Genomic DNA, 24,769 nt, shown 5'->3' with positions numbered 1-24,769 from the left:
AGGCTACTGTGTACAGAAACAGGATAAAACAAAAAAAAAAAATTTCACATGTTTAGTCTTAAGGCACAATTGATTTAACATGTTTAAGCAAATCAAAAAGCTTACCTTCAAAATACAAGTTCTTGCTGTTTGTTTAATAATGCATGTGAAAATTAACGCAGGAGGGCGCGCTTAGTTAAATATCCACTTGTTTGGTTACTTCGGGCCGCCGTACCTTTAAGAAACAAGAAGATCATATGACTGCTACCATCAGGATGTCAACAAACGTGAAAGGGAATTAAACTGAACTGAATATAATGACGGATCAAAAACGGATATAACGTTATTTTCGTGGCTACGGCTCACGTATTTGTTGAAATATAAGGTATGTTTTAGCGCATTTTATGAGAACAGATATTACCTTAACATTATCTTTGGGGCATCAGGAAGAGATGCCAGTTTTGTTTTCCGGTTTACAAGGTTAACGTAACATTGTTGAAGTTTAGTTGCTATATTGTGATTGGAAATTTGCTATACATCTTAAAATATATAGAGAATGTCTAGACACCTGATTTTTTATACTCTGTTTTATAATATTAATAATATTTTGAATAGCTTTCTGACAGTTCAGCTATTAGTTATGACACTTGGCTTGCATGTGTTAGCAGTTCACTGGTGTAAGGAATTTTTGGTTGTGGAATCCCACCCTCTTTTCAGCTAGGCTACATATGATTTCACAAGGGTCAATTTCTTGTTGTATTACCCAAATTAATATCCTGTCTTTGTAGCAACTATGAATATTCAGATTAGAATCATTCCCCTTTTGCTTGTAATGATTTGGGTTATTTCTGTTAATATGTTTCACTCTTTTTAGGATGACATCCACTCAGGCCGGTCAGTCAACGGTTGTTCACAGACTTGCCACATTGCTGCGAAATAATGGTATAGAATCAGTATTTCAATTTTATTATTGTTTATTTTTGGAGTTTCACCAGGCCTAGTTCCAGACAGAAAAAAAAATAAAAAATGATGAGGGTGCAGTTAATAAATTGGTGTAATGTATGAAAAATTGTACCAGTGTGACAGTAATATATTGATGCATTCAGAGGTATAAACTCATTATTGTTCTTTTTTTTTTTTTAAATCACACACAAACAAGATTTGTCTCTGCATGCACGCTGCAAGAAATGTAACAAAGAAGTTGTCTGTCCACTGATCTATATTTTTACAATTTTTGCAAGGTTTAGATTTGGATTGTTGGTAAGTTAAGAATTAAATGCTATTCTCTTTATGTTGAAGACGTGGACTGACTGAGATATAATCGGTAAAATCTGATGACGCTTTTGCATTAGTTTGAGGGTGCTTGGTATGCTCAGGCTTTTCCTTTAAAGCTGCCAGTTAGTTTCAATAAGGCGGTCATAACAATAAAGTTCTTGTTGCTTTCTGTATAGGTGACTCCGTACTGGATGGTTCCAGTACTCTCACTCTGCAAGTGGGATGTTTACAACACCTGACACAACTCTTTGAGCGGCACCTTCTCTCACGCACACATCAGCATGGTTTTCTGGCCCTGGCGTCCCACCCAGCAGACACTGCCTCTCTGCTGGAAGTCCAGTTCCTCTTTGACATGCTGCAAAAGACAATATCACTCAAGGTACTGAAAACTCTGATGATGCTTTTAAATGAACAGTATATGGAATTACAAACTTGTTAAGTGTACAGTTTGATGCTGATATTCTGAGGAAATTTTACTCCAGATTAGTATTAGTAGTAGTAGATCTTTTCTATTAATGTCTTAAGTGTCTTGACTGATCCTTATTTAGTTTTTTTTGCATTTGCATTTGCATTTGCATTGAAATGCATCATAATTCTCCAATCCGATATAATGAGTTGTCGTTGCAATGATCTGATTATGTGTGTCTGTGAAACAGCTTGTTAATCCACCTGGTGTGAAACTACAGTATGCTGTGAAAATCTTCCCTTTCAAATCCCTCAAATATTTAGAGGTATTTCAAGACAAACTAACCAAATTAATTGTTACATTTGTTGCATTATTCTGCATTATTGTTCTTAATATTGCTTTTTTGTTTGATTGTTTTTCTGTTCAGCTCAAGCGTATTCCTCCTCATTGTCTTGAGGGTCTCAGAGGAGTGTATTCTCAGCTGGAAGTCTTCACTTGCTCAAAAGGAGTCAGTTCTCTAGAGGTAATGGTTTCACCAACGGGCATTGGCACAGTGACCATAAGTTTAACCATGTTCATATACAGAAAGTAATTGTGTGTGTGTTTAACAGGAGCTTCTCTCTCTATGTGGTGGAGATCTCAGCTCAGCTTTATCTTGGTTAGAACTTCATACGCTTAATTTCAGTTACAATTCCATTTCCCGTCTCGACGAGTCACTAGTAAGAATCTCCTGTTTTCTGTAGAGTATAGAGTTACTGATTTTGGAATCTGTATGTAACAATTTTCTAAATTGTTTAGAGTCTGCTAAACGTCCTGAAGTGGCTTGACTTGAGCCACAACAAGCTGCAAGATTGTGCTGAATTTTTAAAGGTAAATTGCTCGTTTACTTTTATTTTTTGTACTGTACTGTACTGGACAAAACTTTTTCACATTTCTTGCTCAGATTTTGATTGAAAATATGTGGATGCATGGGGGAAAAATATATATATGAAATGTAATACTAAACGTTTATTGCTGCTGAAAGCAAAATCAAATTAGCCAAAATAATAAACAGATGGGTAGACTTTTTGAAAGAGCTAAACTGCCCAAAATAACAATAGTGTGCATTTATTCATACTTTTTCTGTCTACATCAGTGATGTGCTACTAGTTCACACCCAATACAAATTAATTGGCAAGGCCCCATTACATGGTTCAAGGGGGGCCCCCTAGATTTGAGGTATGTTAAATGTTAGGATAGAGTGAATTTATTCATACCTTTTCTGTCTCAATCAAGCCTCTTACTGAACTGGAGCATCTGAATTTAGCTTATAATAACCTCCAGAGAGCACCAGCACTGGGCCTGAGTGCCCAAGCCAAACTCACCACCTTGATCCTTAGAAACAATGAACTGGAAACTATCAATGGTGAGTTTTCTGCTCATTTCCATGATGAATTTCTTTGACTTTACCATCAATGGAAAGTAAATTGAAAAATGCATCTTTCTATCCTTTCAATCACCACGTTGGTTCTTTTACAGAACCTTTCTTTGCCATTCTTGTTGTTTGTTCCTTTATTTATTGTACTGGATGCAATTTCTACCAGACGTTAAGCTGTTGAAATTATTTTGAGTTTTCAGTTGACACATATTGGCTTTTTGAAATTGTTGAAAATAATTTAAAAAGAAATTACCTGAAACAAAACTCTGAAAATGTTATCTGAGTGTTAGCATCGGATTTAACAACTTAATCTTTATTGAATACTTTTTAAAAATTGTAGTTAACATTCTGTTCAATGCATATTTGTTTTTACAGACATTTGTTTTTAAACACCTACAATTTGCCAGAGCTCCTGATTGCAAAAGATCCTGTATATGTAATGCAATCATTTGTGTTTAGAATACAAAATGTGATTAGTTTGAATAAACAGTCAGTTTACTAAAATAAAGGTTAATCTAATTTAATGTAAAAAGTATTGTCCTAACTGCAGGGGTGGAGCAGTTGTCTTCACTTCAGTGTCTTGACCTGGCTTATAACCTTCTTATGGAGCATTCTCAGCTGGCACCTCTGTCCCTCCTTCATAATCTCAATACAGTAAGTTAGACCCACCTTGCTTAGCTTATTCTTATCTTAAACTCCCTTTTTTTTTTTCATTTTTCCTTAAGTGTTTTACCTCAATCTAAAATTTTAGTCTCAAAAAGACTTAAAAATTTGGGTATGTTGTGGATCTTTATGATTTTAACAGGTTCCAACAGTCTAGAAAAGACGCGTTTGAATACCAGTATCCAGTACAGCCAACTGGATATTATAGTCTCAATATGAATATTTCCCTCTGCTGCATGTGATGCATCTCTGATTATTTTGTCTTTCCCGTATAGCACCTTGACAGTTTTCTGATATCTTTTCAGTTGACTTTGGAAGGAAACCCTTTGTATTTTCAGAAGAGACACAGGGCATCAACTGTCTGCTACCTCTCACAAGCTTCTTTCAAAGTGAGTCTTTCCCTGATCTTCAGAGTCATTGTTTTAATTGCTCCTTTTCTCAAAACTGTATATACAGTAGTTGTTCATATGTTGTGGCATCAAAAGAGCAGAATTCCTCCAATGAATTTTTAGTGAATTAAATATACAGCGTTGATTGTATTCATGTTTACCATAGCAACCACAGGGAGGTGCCAGTTTCCCCTTTATTTCTGATGTAATTTATCAATAAGATGTTTTCTTGAAGTTATTTCTTGCTGTTCTGCAGATGTTTCAGAGTTGTAAGCTGACATTTTAATGTCTACTTGTGTTTCAGCTCCAGCTGGATGGCACCCCTCTGTCCCAGTCTGATCTGCTGGTGGGTATCAAATGTCACTTCATGTGCCATGTCAGGTCATTCCACCCTCTTTGTTTCTCATGTGATTCATGCTGAATTGTGGGAGGCAAATCTCCTTTTAATTTATAGTAGAATAGTGAGTTTACTTTCTCTGATTAATTGGAGTTTGTGAACTTTAAATGGCTGCAGGCATGGCCCAACAATCACAATGAAATTTGATGTTAAATGAAGTACATGTGATGAAAAAAAAATTCAAATGTAAAATACTACCGTGGTATTTTTATTTATTTATTTTTAAATCATCCACTGATATGCACTATGTTTTATTTCCCACTATACTGGTATGCACTATATATGACATCCACTATATTTTTCAGGGAGTGTGTATTTTATAAATAGTAACACTCAAACAGCCCATTCAAAAGCCAAGGAATGCATACAGGCACGAAAGAAGTAGGCACACAGAATTGCTCTCAAGTCAGGAATAATTTTTATTGTGGAGGAACAAATCGCATTTATAGCTGTTGATTAAATTAAATTATATATTGCTTTATAATATTTAAAATGGGACCTATTATGCCCTTTTTTAAAGTCTTGATTTTGATCTAATAGAATAGGTTTTCATGTTTGAATGTTAAAAAAACACATTATTTTCCACATATTTTACATTGTTGCTGCATCTCTCTTCCTAGTCTGTTTGCAACACTGTTTATTTCCGGTCTCTATGAAGCTCCTCCTTCCTTATCTGGACCAATGTGTTGTGACTGTTCAACCGCTTCGATTGGTCTACTTGTTTCGGAAATGTCACGCCTTTACCATAAACGCAACTTTTAACACACTACTAACAGAACTCAACCAGGCGTGACATTTTTTTATGATGAAAAAGCAGCATTAAACGCTAAAGAATAAAGAATAAATAAAGCATAATAGGACCCTTTTAACATTGCATTCAATTGCACATTTTATTTACTTCTTCCACGTCAACATAGAAAGGGATTTACACCAGCATGATGTCCTTTTCAATGGCACCAAAGTCTAGAAAACATTGGTAAAATTCTGCAATCATTGATGTTTATTGTATTGCTTATTTTTTTAGGAATGTTGACATTTTTAAAATTCAAGATAATTTCTGTTAAATTGATCCGCCCCCCCCCCCCCCCCCCCCCCCCAAACACCTTCTTGACAATGATGCAGGCCAAAGATGTGATAGCGACACCCAGTGTCCATGCAGTATAATGATTTTATTTATTTTGTTTTTTTTCACAATAACAGGCAACATAATTTTTTACTTTTAAAATGTCTTGCAGACCAGCACGGACCATGGTTTGGAACACCCATGTATTAGATGCACAGATCCTATGATTTCTAAGAACTAAATAATAAGTGGTAAAAAAAAATTGAAAAAACAAATCTTGCATGAAAAATGTGACCCCCCCCCGTTTTCATACAGCTGTCTCATAATTTTTTCAACATATTTATATCATAATTTGATATCAAATTTATTGTAATTAATTGTAATACATAAAAAAGTAGTAAACTAAATTTAATTACCAAAAATATAATATTTAGCTGTGCTGCACATCTCTGTTAGCACTTGATTACAAGCAATTTTTATTAGCCTACAAGTAACTTCTTATGATAACTTAATATAAAGCTATTTTAAAGGTTCCTAATTTTGTTTCTTCTACAATAGGTCTACATGCACCTCCTTTCTGAGAGCCTCCTTTGCTGATTGGTCAGATGGATCAGTCTGTTGTGATTAGTCTACCACTTATAGTGCGTGTCGGAAACAAAATGTCCATAACTATATCTAAATTTCAGCTCTTGAGGCTTCCTCAGCACTTGTATACTCAGTGATACAAACAGCAATGATGGCGTGACCGTGTCTATTCGAGCACAAGTCCTCATCCTTTGGAAGTACATGCAAGGTGGATTTGCTTCCACAGTGCAGCAAACAGCATCTTCTCAACATATCGACCACACGAACCAAACTCTTTCAGGCCTCAGCTACAACTGCAGTGTTTAAGGGCGGGTCAAAGTAGACATTGTTCACAATGAAGACCATAGGCTGGCATTATGCAAAAGTGTTACAAACCAACGTACTGTATGTTCATGTAGGAATTTAAGACTGGAATTACTGAGGAATTACAGGCAGTGCAGAATCGATTCTCTCTTTTGGGAGAAAGTAATTTCGTTTATTGTGCATTTTTGAAACTTTGCAGACGTCTTACATTCACAAACATTTATATTTCATACTACATGATAGGTAAAATCCGAAAAAGCATAATAGGGACACTTTATTTAACATTTTCGTATAGTTTATTTCATATAGTTTATAGTTTTATTTCCAAACTTAGTCTTTAACCCTATCACCCAGGTTAATAAAATAATAATAATAATAATAATAAATAATAATTCTTTTATTTATGAGAAATATAACTTTATAAATAACAAATTTATTTATAATATAATAATTTATAATTTTTTTTTTTTTTTTTTTTTTTTTTTTTTATGTATTAGTATTTATTGCTAGAATATAAAAAAATTACACAAATACATACTGATATTGTAGTTGTCTTTTAAAATGTATTCTGAAATATTGTCTTATTGACCAACAATCTCTTGTTTTTATTCTGTGGCTTTTGTGACATGAATTTTTTTTTTTTTTCACAGAACTTACCTAAATCCAGACAACTGGCTGGTCAGATGTCCCACACTTCTCAACATGTATTTGTGACACCTGACCAAAGAGGGCAGGAAGTGTCCAGTGGAGGTGGGGACATTACTGACAGTGTGACTGTAAGCATATCAGGAGTGACCCGAGTTCGAAAGAGGAAACACAAAGTAAGTCCATGTCTAAAATCTCCCCAATGTTTTTGTAGTAAACTGTTTTTTAAAATGAGCAGGCACAATGAACATGATTCCTCATGGAGAACATGAAAGCTGCCATTACAATTTAGTAAGATAAGTTCTGATGTATGATGCAAAGCACAACTTTTTGCCATTTGCAGAGTAAGGTGAAGGTGAGGAGAGCCAGTATTTCAGAGCCCAGTGACACAGACCATGAGATCAGAGTGCAGTCTGCTTTACAAGGTGATGAACAAATGACTTGACAAACGTTAACTCTTCACAGGGCATTTTAAATGGGTCATATAATGGTACATGCACTTTTACAAGTTGATTGTACTGAAATGTGTGTTGGCAGTGCCTGTACACAACCATCATATAATGATAAAAATCCATCCAGTGTTTTTTTTTTTAATCTCCTTATATGTTTTCCCCTGTCTCAAATTGAGCCGTCTGACCGTGTGATGTCACACGGTCGGACGCCCCTCCCACGATTGTTAATTGACAGCAGCGTTTCAACACAGACCCTCCCTGAGCGAGCTGTCATCATAGTCCGTCATTGTTGATACGCTGGAGCAGAACTGTGTCTAAACGATTGTGGTGTTCTGTTCTTGGGTGTAATAATGAACACAGCAGTCATTTTGATGTTCCTAAATCCGAACCGCTGAAGACGTAGGCTAGTGGCTGAGTTTTGTTTTCGAAGGGAATATTACCCACGATCAACGTCAATGCTTTCATGTTTGCGCAAATCATTTCTCACCAGACTGCTTTATAAACGAGAACATTGAAAAAGGTATTAGCTCCTGTCTAAGTATGTGTTGTTTATGTGCCTAATGACTGTCATAGTCTCACAGACTGGTTATTTTTTAAACAGATCAGTAAAATTGTAGTGCCCTGACTGTTGTACCTAACACTGCATAGATAACGTTACGCATCACTGACAAGCTTACATTTACCGAAAAAAAGTTTTTCATTACCATTAGCAGTAACATCAATCTGTCAATGAACTAACGTATACATCAGTAAACACAAAGCGTTCGTAACTCACTACTCTACCCTGTCAGTACATACAAAGATAGATCAAAGTGACATTACGTTAACCAACCATTCAGAAACGTCCTGTTCGAGCCTTAATTGTCGAACTTCTTCGGGGCCGTCATCTTGTTCCGGGTCCGACTCCGGTTCAAATTGATACGGTTGCACAAATGTGTCCTCAGAGACTCCCGCTGCCATTCTTTCTCCAAAATATACCCTCAACTGTTGTCAAGGCAACACTCCACGTGTGTTGTGTCAAAACGCCCCACAGAAACAGAGGGGCGGGGTGAGCAAAGCTCATTATCAATTAAAGACGCATGCACTTAAATGGCGTGCTGAAAACAGAGCTGTTTTTGACCAGGTAAAATGAGTGTTTTCTTACAATACTAATGATAATTTTTAGTTAAAGTATATTACAAACTTTTCATTTAGACCCTAAAGAATCATATTAACTTGTACAAAAATTGCATTATATGACCCCTTTAAAATTAACTGTCTTTTCAGTGATCATGTTAACATTTAAAAATGAATTGATGAGTTTTTGCTTTTATTAAGCATATGTTATATATGATTGTCTTTTTCATGTGAAATGTTTGGTTCTCTTCAGATATTGTCCTCCCCCATAAGAAGGACATTGAGAGAATGGACAGTTTTCGAGAGCAGTTAGGGGAGGACTGGCTACGCTATCAGCATCATCTTGATGATACTCCAGTCAACCCAGCTTTCCCAGGAGTAGAAAGTGTAACCATTAAAGTGAACACCAATGGTTGCAGTACACCTCCATCTCCCCTGCTTAACACACCTTCAACCAGTTTGGAGATGCTCCCCCCTCCGCTGCTGTCCTCTGAACTGAAAGAGGAAGAGGACAAAGAAGAGATGGAGAGCACAGACTTGCAGCCTGAGACCGAGTCCACCCTGCAGTGGACAGGGCAAAGCCTCCCGAACACTGAATCTACTCTTGAGACAAGTCTAGGAAACACCCAGGCTCCAACTGAGGCCTACTCTGACCCACAACCACCACCAGAGGAAGATGACGATGATAGGGGAGGTCTGTCTATTCTTTTCTAGGGATGCATTGATAGTGATACTATACTGGCCAGATATGTACTTATATTTATACTGTGATTTTTACCATCCAATATAAATTTTCACTAGGGTTAGGGTTAGGGTAACCCTAACCCTAAGTCAATAACTAAACAATAGTTTAGCAGTAGTCTAGCTTAATTTCTATGTACAGTACGTCATTGGATAGTTTCGTTTCATTCATTCGTTCATTCATTCATTCATTCATTTTCATTCATTCTCGCTTCTGTTCGACAGTTTGGAGTCCGTAAGATATTTACTGTTTTTGAACAAAATTCTCACCAAGGCTGCATTTATTTGATCAAAAATACAGTAAAAACAGTAAAATTGTGAAAAACTATTACAATTTAAATTAAAGCTGCAGTCCGTAACTTTTTTGGGTTAAAAATTATCCAAAATAAATTTTTGAGCAAGTACATAACCAGCCAGTGTTCAAAACTATCTGCTTGCTTTAGCTCAATTCTAAACAGTAAACTTGTAATAATGTTTTTAATTTCAGTAGTACTGGTGGAACTGTTTTTTATTTAAATATGTTTTTCAGTATTATTTATCCGGTGATAAAGCTGAATTTTCAGCAGCCATTACTCCATTCTTCAGTGTGATCCTTTACAATTAATTCAAGCATGCTGATTTGGTGCTAAAGTTACATTGCCTATTAATATCAATAATGAAATATAATGATTTGTGGAAACTGTAGTCAATTAGGATTCTTTGATGCTTGAAGTTCAAAAGAACAGCATTCATTTGAATCAGAAATCTTTTATAACGTGTTAAATGCATCCCTGCTGATCAAAAGCTTTACTTTATTTACAAAACACATAATTTGCTGGAACAAAAGTTTGGAGCTACTTTATTACTGTAAATATTGATTTGATGTATACTGTCAAATGCCAAAACCAAATGGGTCTTGTACTCCCCTAAAAAAAATCTTGTCATGATACACTTTTTTATTTTTTTTATTTCATGGTCCTGGTAGAATAAAATAACCACCATTGAAGGACCTATCTAGTTTATGTCCAGAGCTCTTTTTCACTCTTTCACTCTTGCACTGTTTAACAGTGGACCTATGCAGGCCAATGCTGGTGGGGCTGCTGTCAGAGGATGTGGAGACAAATCGGAAAAGCGCCTCTGAACCACTCTTCCTACGAGTGTGGCAGGGTCACCTGCTGGAGGTAGACATGCACCAGGGGTGTGTTAAAACACGAGTGGAGCTAGACAGTTTGCGAGATGTTGTGACCACTGAGGCCACGTGCACAGTAGAGGTAAGATGACATTCATGAAGCTCTATAAGTTGATTATAATTCTGCAGTTTTTTTTCTGTTTTACACACTCTTTTTAAATCTTACAGAAGGTTGAGAGGACTCACCCAGCCCTAGAGCTCCACTTCCGGTACATTAGTCGTGAGAGACGTAAACGTTGTTATATAATGTTGGATGACAAGCCACAGGAAGCATTACAGGTAAGGAGGTACATTCATTATTAGACAATCAGACATAATCAACCAGTGCTTGGGATTTAATCCTAAATTGACGACAGATATTACAAGTAGGGGTGCACCGATCGATCATTATATTTAACAATAACTTTAAAACTATGATCACTTTTGCTTACTTTAATTAGTGTCCTGTGGCCGTCATCTTAGCATCTATAGCTCAGACGTAATTTCTTTTCATTGCACAGGTCCTGTTGTCGCAAATCTTTGGTCCCACTGAGATTTACTTTAGTAGAAACAGTATTACAAGAACTGGTAAATAATTGTGTAATACGTTGGGATATTGCTTTGCCCTATTCTTAGTAGAAATTCCATTACTAATATCAAGAAACAGGATTTGAACTTTTGAATTTTGAACTGTTGATATCGAAAATGTATATCCTGCAACGTATTAGTCAAATCGGCTTGCAAATGAACGGCATAATAATTGAAGAATTCTACTAGTGAAAATTAAATTACAGATATCAAGAATAATTGTTTTTACTAGAAAAAAAGAAATAAAAAAAGATGATTTTTGTTATTGATGATGTGGTTTTCGATATACAGAATTTGTGGTGTTACTAGTGGAAACGTTTTTTTTTTGTTTTTTGTTTTTTATAAAGAATGATCATTTTAACTAGTGAAAATTTAATTGTAGATATCTATAATTCAAATCCTGCAAATGAATAAATGTTAAAGGATTAGTTCATTTTCAAAAAAGATTTTGCTGATAATTTACTCACCCCGATGTCATCAAAGATATCCATGTCTTTCTTTCTTCAGTCGAAAAGAAATGAAGGTTTTTGAGGAAAACATTCCAGGATTTTTCTACACAGAATGGACTTCAGTTGCAACCAACTTTACCAATGTTCAAAGAAGGTTCAAATGTCCGTCTCATTGCAGCTTCAAAGTCTCTACACGATACTAGTCGAGAAATAAGGGTCTTATCTAGCGAAACGATCTGTCATTTTCTAAAAAAAAAAAAATATATATATTTATATACTTTTTAACCATAAATTTCCGTCTTGTACCATCTCTGAGATGCGCCACGTATTATGTCATCACGTTGGAAAGGTCACGAAAAAATAAAAATAATAATAATAAATTAAAACAAAGATGTCGGACGATTTTGAAATTGGAGGAGAAAATGAGATGACATTTTTCGCCCTTCCCTACCTTTTTGAACCGGAGTACACAGACAAATAACTTAGATGACGTGACGCGTGACCTTTCCAACGAAAATACAAAAAAAAATACAAATTTTTTTGTATTTGTGGTATTTGTGGTATATGTGGTTTGTGAAAATACAAAAAAAAATTCTCACTGAAATAAGGCCATGAAACCCATACTGATTATTTCTTCACAAGACTTTTGAAATTGTATGACGTAGCCTAGAATATTTGCTCTAAAACTATGTGAAAATCACCCTGACTGCTCATTCAGAGAAGACAATATATTGATTTAAAATTTTTACGACGTGTTTTGTGTGGGAAAGCTTTATGCGGAGGTCATTAATATGTAAGCTTTTCACACCTGAGAAAGACAAAGACCCTCCCCTAACGGCCCTATTAGGAGCTATCAGGCCCTGTCATTCTGAGCAACCTTTCACAAAGAATGAGGAGATTTAAAAAAGAATGGCTTTTAGATTGTTTGGATTTATTTACAACACAACATAATCCAAAGATACACAACAAATGACAAAAAAGCACTTATTGAAAACAATGATCCAAAGACAGAGACCTTGCTGCCATTCCTAAAAACATTGTACATACCTTTCATTTCCAAGGTGTTTGATTGTCACTTTACCATGTTCATGTACAGAGACTCGTGTGAATGTTGAAGTCAGCAGGACTCAGTTGCATCTGGGCCCTGAAAGAAAAAAAAAAGTGAACATACTGATATCAAGAGAAAGGCCTGCATGATTTTTGGGAATAAATTTTAGATTTTTCTGGTTAAAATTGCTTTTTAAAATTCACAGAATACACACACACACACACACACACACACGCACACAAATGTTTCCAACAATATATAATATAATGAACACCAGGTTTGTTGTGCCTTGTAGGCATAGGCTATGCGCAGTGCTGCATAAAATAATAACAATAACCTATAGCAGCCTATAAATCTTCCAAAAGATTTCAGTAACAACTAAGCTAGAGAAAAATATATTGATTATCATGTTACTTCAAATGTTTCCATTCGTTATGATGATATGAAATTAGATAATAGTAAAAACATGAAGCCGTTTAGTGCGTTTTGCTTTTCAAACGCGATCGCGATCCAAAATATACATTCAAACGCGATCGCACTCAAATATAAAACATTATGGTTACCATATAGCCTACATATCTACGTTTGAGCAGATATCCACAAACACAGTAACAGTAAACACGGGTCTAAATATTATAATATTCACCATATATCTAGCAACAGTTCAACTGCAATGTGAAATTTATGCAACAATAACAAACTAATATGTAAGAATTTCTTACCTTACATCTTTCTTGTCTTTAAATCGCGTTCTTCTTCTTCTGAGGTAAATCCAACGTAAGCTCACGGCGCGTCTTTCAAACTCGACGAAAAGCAGAGACTTGTGAAGTGTTTTGTTTTTGAGGTAATGAGCGCATTCGCGTTCCATGTGGAAATTTGCATGTGAATCTCTTTTGCGCGAGTGGGCGTGGTCAAATTAAAAATAATTAGGAAGCGTTTGAGAAGCTGGACATCTTGTTGGTTTTATACAAATTACTTAAACAGAGAATATTTGTTTTCAGTTTGAATCCGATCATTTAAAAGTACACACTTAAATGTTTATAAAGGTATATGGCTCATAAATGTGTGACAAGTATTCGCTGAGTTTTGTTTCAGTTTATAGACATGCTCAAGAAAAAAAAGTTCACCGCGACGGAGAGGCAGAACGCACACCCTGTTTATTTTCTTTATTTTACAAAAGCACAATGTTTTGATTTGATTGTAAGTGGACACATACAAAAGTAGAAATATCACAGATTCTTTTTTTATATTTCTTTTTTCTGTATGAAGTTTATAGTGCTACAATGTGAAGAAAATCCAGCAAAACGCACCGGCGCGTTTGCCGACCTTAGAGGGTTAAACATTTTTATTTTTTTTTTGAAAATGATCATTATTTTGCTAGATAAGACCCTTATTTCTCGACTGGGATCGTGTAGAGACTTTGATGCTGCAATGAGACGGACATTTGAACCTTCTTTGAACATTGGTATAGTTGGTTGCAATTGAAGTCCATTCTGTGTAGAAAAATCCTGGAATGTTTTCCTCAAAAACCTTAAATTCTTTTCGACTGAAGAAAAAAAGACATGGATATCTTGGATGACATCGGGGTGAGTAAATTATCAGCAATTTTCTTTTGAAAGTGAACTAATCCTTTAAAACTGCATGCCGTAGATGGCAGAGAATGATTCTCTTTTGCCTTGTTTCAAAAAGACCAATAGCTAATGACATCAAGTGTGCAACGTGCGACTACTGTAGCCTTGTGAAAGTCATGCATTTAACTCCTCACCTTCACCTTGCTCTGCAAATGACAAGAAGTTGCGCTTTGCATCAGAACTTATCTTGCTAAAATTATAGGTTTACTATTTCTAGCTTGTGTTTTGCTATTATTTTGTGGTTAAATTACCACTTATGACTTAAAAATGGCTAATTATGCAAGAAGCTTTTGCAATTGCATTCCACCATAGCAAAATTATGAAAAACTGGAGGGACTGTAATTTGATGCAACATCAGTTGTGGCAGTCAGATGGTTTGCATCAATAGAGACAGTTTGCGTGCTTATGCACAATCTCCCTCGATCTCACTCAAACATGCACTACCTCAGCCCAGCAATGCTCTGATAAATGTTAATGGAGATGTATGTTTGTATACAGAGATATGTGTTATACAGCAATAACAGATTGACCTTCAATAAATGCACTGCGTCTGCAGGCTGCTGCTTAGTAATTAGTGGGTTGCATTACAACAAAATGTTAATATGGTAAACAAAACATTGATTCTATGGTTACTGGAGCAGTTTTAGAGCTTGTAATGGAAATGTGACTCTTACTTTTTTTGTTACATGTATCACTGCTGCTGGTGATCATATTGAGTTCATTGGTTGCCAGTATGTCTGAATGATTTTTGATAGTGACAACAAAACTGTTTATAGTTCTAATTAAATGTAAATTGTCTCAAATTTATAGTAAATTTTAATGCATTTATAATATTTTTTTAGTGTAGCTTTAAATGGGACCTATTATGCCTCTTTCCACAAGATGTAATGTAAGTCTCTGGTGTCCCCAGAATGTGTCTGTGAAGTTTCAGCTCAGAATACCCCACATATATTATTTATTTTAGCTTTTAAAATTTGCCCCTATTTGGGTGTGAGCAAAAACACGTTTTGTGTGTGTCTTTTTAAATGCAAATGAGCTGCTGCTCCTGACCCCCTTTCCAGAAGAGGATAAAGATACTCAGGCAACAACAAAACTGGAGAATTTCACGCAGCTAAAATGTCAGAAAATGTCAGAAATTGTCAGTAGCGGTGTTTGTTTAGCCTTGCATGTTCGAACTGGAGTCAGACACTGATGGAGGAAGAAGTTACAACTTTTAAAATGCCCTTTAGCAAACTTGCCTATAAAATACAATAACTGAAAAAGTATATAACATTTTCATTATTGTATTTCCGTGAACATAACTGCCGTTGCAAAACAGTCACATAAAAAATAAATAAAAACAAGATGAAATGCATAAAGAACTCCACAAAACACATCTGGATTATCATGCCCATAAATAATATTTGTGTGTTGGCTATGGCTATATAGGTTATTTTTAGTTGCACTGATATGATGATTGCATAACGAATTAACAATTCATTACCATAATTCATAATTCATTTTCCCACCCAACGCCACCATGTTTTAATAATTTGTTTCCTCATTTTAATTAAAACGAACACACAATTAACTATATAATAATTTGTTAGCCTACCTGGTTTAGTAAATCGTTCATGGCCATGATGTAATAATTTGTTCCTTTGTTTTAATAAAACGAGAGAATTAATTACTTCAACAACGTGGCCATAATTTACTAAAACCACAGAACAAATTTAATTTGTGGCCATGATTTAGCCTAAATGAGAAAACGAATTCTTAAGTTCATGGGAAGCAAATCTTAATTCTTGGTGCAACCCGGTCACACTAAATGTGTCTCTATAGCACGCATTGTGTTTATCGTGCAATTTATACACAAAAATTAGTTTTTACGTGTATATGATACGCATGGGTAGGTTTAGTAGTGGTGTGGGGTACGTATGTATTATACGTTTGGGTAGGATTAGTGTTTTGGTATGCGTGTGTATTACATGCAATAAAGTGCGTATCATATGCACGCGAAAACTGCGTATATCATATGCACGTAAAAACTAATTTTCCCGTATAAAGAGTGGGGTACAACACAATAGCTACCTTACCTATTTATCTAATTTATTATCGTAGGCCTATAGCTCATCTTTTGCTGCACTATGTTTGCGTAGCACATCCTTGTGCTTTCTGCCAATGTGCCGCTTTACATTCCAATATGAATCTTTGCTAACTCTCTCCACACTCCCTTTCAATTTATTCTCCCTGCTCGTCCTTAACTTTGATTTTTACTGTGCATTTATGTATAAGGCTTGCAACTTCACTAAAACCAATATTTGAACTCCATGACCTATTGCTACATTCGTGCTTAGCTATTTTACAGACTGTCTCGAACTAGCAAATCACCAAAGTGCATTCTGGAATGAGCGAGCAGAGCAGATTCTTCAGAAAGGCGCTCTCCGCTCTGGAGGAAATATAACCGCTCCACTCCCCACTCCGCTCACATGCTAAATTTATATAGGCCTAGCTGTTGTGGAGTTCAGTTCACTCATCGACTAGCATGTACCGTCATGTTTATCTAAATCTTTCAGAAACAACTTTTGTGCAAATCCAGCGTTGAACTGACCCTCATTTTTGAAGCAGTCCAACGTGATTGAAATGATTTGTGCAAATATATAACACTTTAACGACTTTCTTTGGCACATTTCCTTGCGGGGCTTCTGGAACCGCTCTTTGGAGAGACTGTTTATGATTTATGGGGATTATAAAAAAAGAAGGAGTGGATGGATTTTTACTATTATAGGCTGGTTGTCAAGTCAAGTCACCTCTATTCATATAGCGCTTTTTACAATACAGATTGTATCAAAGCAGCTTCACAGTGATAACATGAAAATAATACAACAAAGTTTGTTTCTAGAAGAAAATTGCGTCATCGTCCACCTTAAGTAAGGCAGATCAGTAATATTGTTGAATATTAAATGTCCCCAACTAATCAAGCCAAAAGCCAAGGCAACAGTGGCAAGGAACCAAAACTCCATCAAGGTGACAGAATTGAGAAAAAAACCTTGGGAGAACCCAGGCTCAGTCGGGGGCCAGTTCTCCTCTGGCCAACGAGCGAACAGTGTATGATTATGATCTAGGCAGCATTACAGGTTAGAAGTCAGATTGGATCAGAACATTCAGAATATTATCCAGTTCCATATGGTTGGAAGTCGGAGTCATCACGCCGGTATGGAGATGAGTTTGTTGAGGATCAGTGCCGATGGCTGTCGTGTCGATGAGGCCTTCACAGGGCTGATGAGGCTGGCACCTCAGGGATGCGTCATGGTCCGGGTGCAGGTCCACCATCTGATCTGGATACGGCCGGGATCTGGCTGACTTCAGTAAACGGGAGGGACTGGTTGACACTTCAGGACTGCGTTATCATCGTGTCCAGGCGCAGGTCCTTCATCAGATCTGGATACAGCCTGGATCCGGCGGACTGTGGTAAACCTCGGATAAACAGAGAGACTAATATTAGCGTAGACGCCATCCTTCTTATGATGTAACAAGTACATCAGGATCTATGGGTAGTGTTCCCAGTGCCGGCTGGCCTAATCTATGCAGCCTAACATTGAATTATTGAAGTCTATAATGTGTTATGTGTATGCTGGGCCAAAGATATGAGTTTTTAGTCTAGATTTGAACTGACAGAGTGTGTCTGCCTCTCGGACAATGTTAGGAAGATTGTTCCAAAGTTTTGGTGCTAAATAGGAAAAGGATCTACCGCCAGCAGTCGATTTTGATATTCTACGTATTATCAACTGGCTGTAATTTTGAGATCACAATAGACGTGAAGGACTATAATGCGTTAAGAGCTCGCTCAAGTAATGGGGAGCTAAACCATTTAGTGCTTTGTAAGTAATCAGCAATATTTTAAAAGTTATACGATGTTTCAATAGGGAGCCAATGCAGTGTTGACAGAACCGGGCTAATATGGTCATACTTATGGTCATATGGGCATTTTGGACCAGCTGTAGTTTGTTTATTAAGCGTGCAGGGCAACCACCCATAATAGCATTACAATAATCTAGCCTTGATGTCATGAACGCATTAACTAATTGTTCTGCATTTTTCATTTAGAGCATATGACTTAATTTAGATATATTTTTAAGATGAAAATGCGGTTTTACAGAAACTAAACACGTGACTTTCAAATGAAAGATTGGTATCAAAGAGCACAGTACTATGGTACGGTCTAAATCCTGATTGAAAATCCTCGCAGATATAATTTCTTTCTAAAAAGGAACATAGTTGTGAAGATACTGCCTTTTCTAGTATCTTTGACAGAAAAGGTAGATTGGAGATCGGCCTGTAATTGACTAGTTCTGTAGGATCAAGTTGCATTTTTTTTAAGTGGTTTAATCATAGCCAGCTTAATAGTTGTTGGTATTTATCCTAATGACAAAGATGAATTAATGATATTAAGAAGAGGATCTATGACCTCTGGAAGCATCTCTTTCAGTAGCTTAGTCGGTATAGGGTCTAACATACATGTTGTCGATTTAGATGATTTAAAGAGTTTAGAATATTCTTCCTCTCCTACAGCAATGAATGAATCAAATTTCTCCTTAGGGAGACTACAATGCACTGCCTGATGCGATACTGCTGTAGACGGTTGCATAGTTATAATTTTCTCCCTGATATTATCAATCTTATAAGTGAAGAAGTTCATAAAGTTATTACTGCTGTGCTGCTTGGAAACGTCTGGGCTAGAGGCTTTATTTTTTGTTAGTTTAGCCACGGTTTCAAATAAATACCTAGGGATTTGTTTATTTTCTTCTAATAGGGTTGAAAAATAAGCAGATCTAGCAGCTTTTAAGGCCTTTCTTTATGCAACTGTGCTCTCTTTCCATGAAATCCGAAATACCTCGAGTTTTGTTTTCTTCCAGTTGCGCTCCATTTTTTTGGCTGCTCTCTTAAGGGCCTGAGTGTGCTCGTTGTACCACAGTGATGGACTATTTTCTTTAATTTTCTTTAAGCGCAAAGGAGCAACTAGGGTTGTGCCGATGGCTGACCAACATCACGATGGAGAGCCACCATCGTGATGCCATGCCCCCCCCCAACCTGTCAGACCAGCCCAGTCTCACGGCAGTTCGTGAAAGGTCACGCAATTTAATCTATTGATTCGTGGCACCAGTGGTTGGGAACCTATGGCTCGCGTACCATACCTGGCTCTTTGGCAAAAATCATGTGGCTCGTAAGGTCTCTCACCCTTTACCAACAAACGATAAAAAAAATTAAGACACATCAACAGAGATCGGCTCTCTGCAGAAAAAGCAGCCAATTACAATTCCCTTGTTGTAGCCTACAACCTACCGAAGTTAATGAAAAGTTTATAATAACTAGATGTACCGCATGGCGGTACAAAATATGACCGCCGCTCAGGCCTGCACTGGCTTTCCACAAAAAAATATACTTATACATACTAAGTATGAAAAATCTGTGATTTTTTTTTCAAAGGACCCTCCCATTCAATTTCTACAAACCTCTACCAAACGGTTGAGGTGCCTGTTGATGGTAAAAGTCAGTTATCTGACTTTGGCATGGGTTTGTTGTGTTTTACTGAAATAAAAAACATTTTTTCCCCAAAAAAGTGGTTTTATCTTGTAGCCCTGGTCCCAGAGTTTAAAAAAAACAATGTTAACAAAATTAAACTCATTCCCACTGTACCTAGTAGAACACTTAAGTAAATGTCCCATTGAAATTAATGGGATTTTATGGATTTAGGTGAAGAAAGTGTACACATAATACATTTTGGTCTGTACCATGAAGAGAAAACTGATTCAACTATATAAACTATATATTTTCTGAAAGCGTAGACTCTCAGGATGTGATCTAACATGGCATGAAACATGTCCCACCCACCTCATTAGTATACTGCCCAAGCATAACACATTGGGTATTGGTAAATCGGGTATATGGCTGATACCTAAAAAAAGTAGTAGTATGTGCATGTCTGTCTATGTGTGTGTGTTTGTGTATGTGTGTGTCTGTGTGTGTGTGTGTGTCTGTGCGTGTATGTATGTGTGCGCGTGTGTGTTTGTGTGTGTGTGTCTGTGCGTGTGGATGTCAGTGTGTGTGCATGCTTGCGTTTGTTTGTATTCCTGCATGTGTGTGTGTGACAGTATCATCCTAAACCAGCAACCCTTCGCTCAACAGCACCATCTACAGGCCGATGATTGTACAGTCACTAAATGTGCACATAAATGAATTTATTTTATACCCCCCCCCATGGATGAAATTCTATGAAACTTAGCATACCCCCAGAGGATGTCAAGTTAATCATACACATGAAATATGGTGCAGTTCTGAACATCTCAACTGAAGATAGGGGCGATTAAAGCAGAATAATATTGCATTTTCATTTTTTATGGGAAGGGGCGCAAATCACAAATGAGTGATTATGGGCTAGGTTGATGTGGGCCCTTAAGACCAACATACCATAAAAATTTCTTCATCCTCGGTGCCACGGTTCAGGTAGTTATTTAGGAAAAACTGCATTTTTTGGGTTTGGGGGGGGCCCAGCGCGGGGGGGGGGAGTGGCCCCCGGGGACCAAACGAAATTTTTCCGTAAAAGTCTAGTGGGGTTACATGCCCACCAAATTTCATGTTCCCCGGTGTTTCGGTGTCCCTGGTATCGTTGACGAAAAATTCAGTAGATGACGGGGAAAAAAAAAAAAAAACACTTTGACAATCGATTATGGGCTAGGTTGATGTGGGCCCTTAAGACCTACATACCATAAAAATTTCTTCATCCTCGGTGCCACGGTTCAGGTAGTTATTTAGGAAAAACTGCATTTTTTGGGTTTGGGGGGGCCCAGCGCGCGGGGGGAGTGGCCCCCGGGGACCAAACGAAATTTTTCCGTAAAAGTCTAGTGGGGCTACATGCCCACCAAATTTCATGTTCCCCGGTGTTTCGGTGTCCCTGGTATCGTTGACGAAAAATTCAGTAGATGACGGGAAAAAAAAAAAAAAAAAACTTTGACAATCCCTATATGACCGCTTTCGCTAGCTATGCTAGCGGTGGTCATAATAATAATATTCAAGTTGTACATGCAAAAGTGCGTGTTCAGTGCTGTTCGCGAGTGTCACGAGTCACCACAGCAATCAACTAACCACTTCTGTGGTAAGTTGTAACCTACAGCTCCTGCACTGGGATTCAAGCAGCTGCAGCTTGTTTAAGGTAATGGCAAAAATAATTTTAGAACAGCAGCGAAAATGTAAAAGTAGGCTATATAAACTTTAATATATCCTTTTATTGAAACGGGTGCTTTGCTGTGCAAAGAGACATTTCAAAACATTTCACCCGCTGGCTGCTGGTACTTTCACTTTTGCCATGGATACCCTTTATGTCCTATAATATACATGTGTCATATTTTTGAGAATCCAGATTTCAGTTTAAAGTTATTAATAACAAAACATGAATGAAAGAGAAAGAAAAGAGCAGGATGTGCTTTATATTGAAAATAAATATTAAAAGCGCAATAAGTCGCGAAAGAGAACTGAATTATACTGACAGGATGCTGTGCGCGCGCTCCGAGCGCAACACGGACAAGCATAGTAGCCTTTGTCTTCGGTTGCGTGCCTAAACGCCCAAATAAACACAGATATATTTCAAAATGCCAAGTCGAGTATTCCTGATGATTCCGTAGCAATCCCCCCCCCCCCCATTCCCAATGCATCTTTTTCGTTATCTACATGTATATTAAAATCACCAACAATTAGGACTTTATCTGCAGCCAGTACTAACTAATAGATAGAAAGTCAGCAAATTATTTGATAAAGTGTGTATGGTGCCCTGGTGGCCTGTATACAGTAGCCAGCACAAATCTCAAACGTGTTTTATCATTTACACTATATATTGTTACATTAAGCACCAACACTTCAAAATAATTATATGTGAAACTAGACTTCTTAGTAATTCTGAAAATATTACTATAAAATACAGCAACGCCTCCCCCTTTGCCTTTCAGACGAGGTTCATGTTTATAACCGTAATCTTGTGTGGTGGACTCATTTAAAGTCAGAAAATTAAAAAATTTAGGGGCACTCCTTAAATCAGCTTGCAATGCAATTATTCAAATTTCCCCCAAAATAACTGTAATACTGACAAATTATTTAATAATAAATAGACTCAAAGTACAGATATTGCAATGTGCAGTTTTATTTTAAGTTCACAGGGCTCCCGACTAACATTTGAGGGCAGCAGCACTGGAGCCACTGAGTTCTACAAAAAATATCTGGTAGCACTGGGGCTGACAATAAAGCACTAAGCTTAATTTACAGTGTAGATGAAATTAACTTTAATTATTATCATTCATAATGTCTTAATATTAATTAAAAAGCAAAACGAGTCAAAAATGTATATTAGGTAGTGAAAACAGCAAGTTTACAAAATAGCCTACTCTTTACAATGGCAATATATTTTTATTTTTAAATAAGTGTTTAAATAAGAGTTTTCCTACATCTTAAATGTTTTAGTTTTAGGACAATCTTTGAAGGATGAACAAAAAATGTGTTGGTCATCACATTAAAAATAACATTTATATATGATGTTATAGTTGTGAAGTGCTGCAAAAAGATGTGTAGTTCTTGTAAGCGTTTGACTATTTCTGTCACGATACCATAGTTATGGTTAGAGTTACTACATTAGCCTAAATCCATGGTGAATGTTCCTGATTTGTGGACTGAAAGCCTTTTATAAGTGTTTCTCCTGGTTTCCACGTCAGCACTGTTTGATCTGATATTGTTTATAACAGAGAACTCTGCGCCGAATCGGAATGTTTCTCACTGGATCTCGCAGCGATGATGTTATTAATTCTGAGGCGAATTCAATGGATTTCTTCACTGGATCTCCAGAGTCTGGATCTCCTAGTAACAGTATCGCGTGATCGAGATTGGCCCACGACTGGCAAGTTCGGGTCGCTGTGCTGTCTATTATTGGTCCGAACTAATAAACGGTCCGTGAAGCATAAATGAGGAGCGCATTTCCGTTCCGCTTTCATTTTGTTTGCATCCGCTGCTAGGCAACGTTGTGGTCATGCCAGCGAGACCTAAATAAATATTTGGTCGCACCAGCAGGAAAAATGGTCGCAAAATGCAACCAATTGGTCGCAGTCTGGAGCCCTGATGTTTGAGCTCTAAGACTATGTGCAATATTTCTAGAGAGAAGAGCAGCACCATTCCAGGAGGGATGAATACCATCTCTTTTTTTTATTTTTTATTATTATTATTAGTTAAGCAAACAATACAATACATATAAATACATAAAGAAAGCAACAGCAAAAAATAAGTATATACAAATATAAATGCGGAGAAAAACAAGTGTCGGACCAATAAGCTTGTTGATGACAAACAAGAAAGAAGTGCATAATGCAAAAGAAAACAAATGATCAGACAAATAAACAAATATACAAACAACATAAAACAGGAGACAATGGGCGAACCTGTCTCTGCTACATACACCTATATAATATACATATATATGCACATACATATATCTATAAACATACACTCACCTAAAGGATTATTAGGAACACCTGTTCAATTTCTCATTAATGCAATTATCTAATCAACCAATCACATGGCAGTTGCTTCAATGCATTTAGGGGTGTGGTCCTGGTCAAGACAATCTCCTGAACTCCAAACTGAATGTCAGAATGGGAAAGAAAGGTGATTTAAGCAATTTTGAGCGTGGCATGGTTGTTGGTGCCAGACGGGCCGGTCTGAGTATTTCACAATCTGCTCAGTTACTGGGATTTTCACGCACAACCATTTCTAGGGTTTACAAAGAATGGTGTGAAAAGGGAAAAACATCCAGTATGCGGCAGTCCTGTGGGCGAAAATGCCTTGTTGATGCTAGAGGTCAGAGGAGAATGGGCCGACTGATTCAAGCTGATAGAAGAGCAACTTTGACTGAAATAACCACTCGTTACAACCGAGGTATGCAGCAAAGCATTTGTGAAGCCACAACATGCACAACCTTGAGGCGGATGGGCTACAACAGCAGAAGACCCCACCGGGTACCACTCATCTCCACTACAAATAGGAAAAAGAGGCTACAATTTGCACGAGCTCACCAAAATTGGACAGTTGAAGACTGGAAAAATGTTGCCTGGTCTGATGAGTCTCGATTTCTGTTGAGACATTCAGATGGTAGAGTCAGAATTTGGCGTAAACAGAATGAGAACATGGATCCATCATGCCTTGTTACCACTGTGCAGGCTGGTGGTGGTGGTGTAATGGTGTGGGGGATGTTTTCTTGGCACACTTTAGGCCCCTTAGTGCCAATTGGGCATCGTTTAAATGCCACGGCCAACCTGAGCATTGTTTCTGACCATGTCCATCCCTTTATGACCACCATGTACCCATCCTCTGATGGCTAATTCCAGCAGGATAATGCACCATGTCACAAAGCTCGAATCATTTCAAATTGGTTTCTTGAACATGACAATGAGTTCACTGTACTA

General features: G+C 37.0%; 1 protein-coding gene across 2 annotated transcripts in view; it reads left to right on the top strand.

Moving 5' to 3' along the window:
• Positions 1 to 203: 203 nt before the first annotated feature.
• Positions 204 to 24,769, top strand: part of stk11ip (serine/threonine kinase 11 interacting protein) — an 88,298-nt gene continuing 63,732 nt past the window's right edge. Inside the window, exons 1-16 of one of the 2 annotated variants that reach the window (XM_079883292.1) lie at positions 204 to 364; positions 854 to 921; positions 1,431 to 1,633; positions 1,911 to 1,985; positions 2,088 to 2,183; positions 2,272 to 2,379; positions 2,459 to 2,530; positions 2,936 to 3,065; positions 3,628 to 3,731; positions 4,046 to 4,129; positions 4,434 to 4,475; positions 7,128 to 7,298; positions 7,466 to 7,547; positions 8,944 to 9,384; positions 10,479 to 10,681; positions 10,768 to 10,878. In XM_079883292.1, coding sequence (XP_079739418.1) covers positions 855 to 921; positions 1,431 to 1,633; positions 1,911 to 1,985; positions 2,088 to 2,183; positions 2,272 to 2,379; positions 2,459 to 2,530; positions 2,936 to 3,065; positions 3,628 to 3,731; positions 4,046 to 4,129; positions 4,434 to 4,475; positions 7,128 to 7,298; positions 7,466 to 7,547; positions 8,944 to 9,384; positions 10,479 to 10,681; positions 10,768 to 10,878 — 1,989 coding nt within the window. In that variant the 5' untranslated portion in view covers positions 204 to 364; position 854. The remainder of the gene's footprint in view (positions 365 to 853; positions 922 to 1,430; positions 1,634 to 1,910; positions 1,986 to 2,087; positions 2,184 to 2,271; positions 2,380 to 2,458; positions 2,531 to 2,935; positions 3,066 to 3,627; positions 3,732 to 4,045; positions 4,130 to 4,433; positions 4,476 to 7,127; positions 7,299 to 7,465; positions 7,548 to 8,943; positions 9,385 to 10,478; positions 10,682 to 10,767; positions 10,879 to 24,769) is intronic. The other variant, XM_079883293.1, reaches the window with a different exon arrangement.

Source organism: Squalius cephalus (assembly GCF_949319135.1).
Source record: "Squalius cephalus genome assembly, chromosome: 10".
Taxonomy (NCBI): domain Eukaryota; kingdom Metazoa; phylum Chordata; class Actinopteri; order Cypriniformes; family Leuciscidae; genus Squalius; species Squalius cephalus.
The sequence above is the reverse complement of the archived record's forward strand: the minus strand, read 5'-3'. Positions and strand labels throughout refer to the sequence as shown.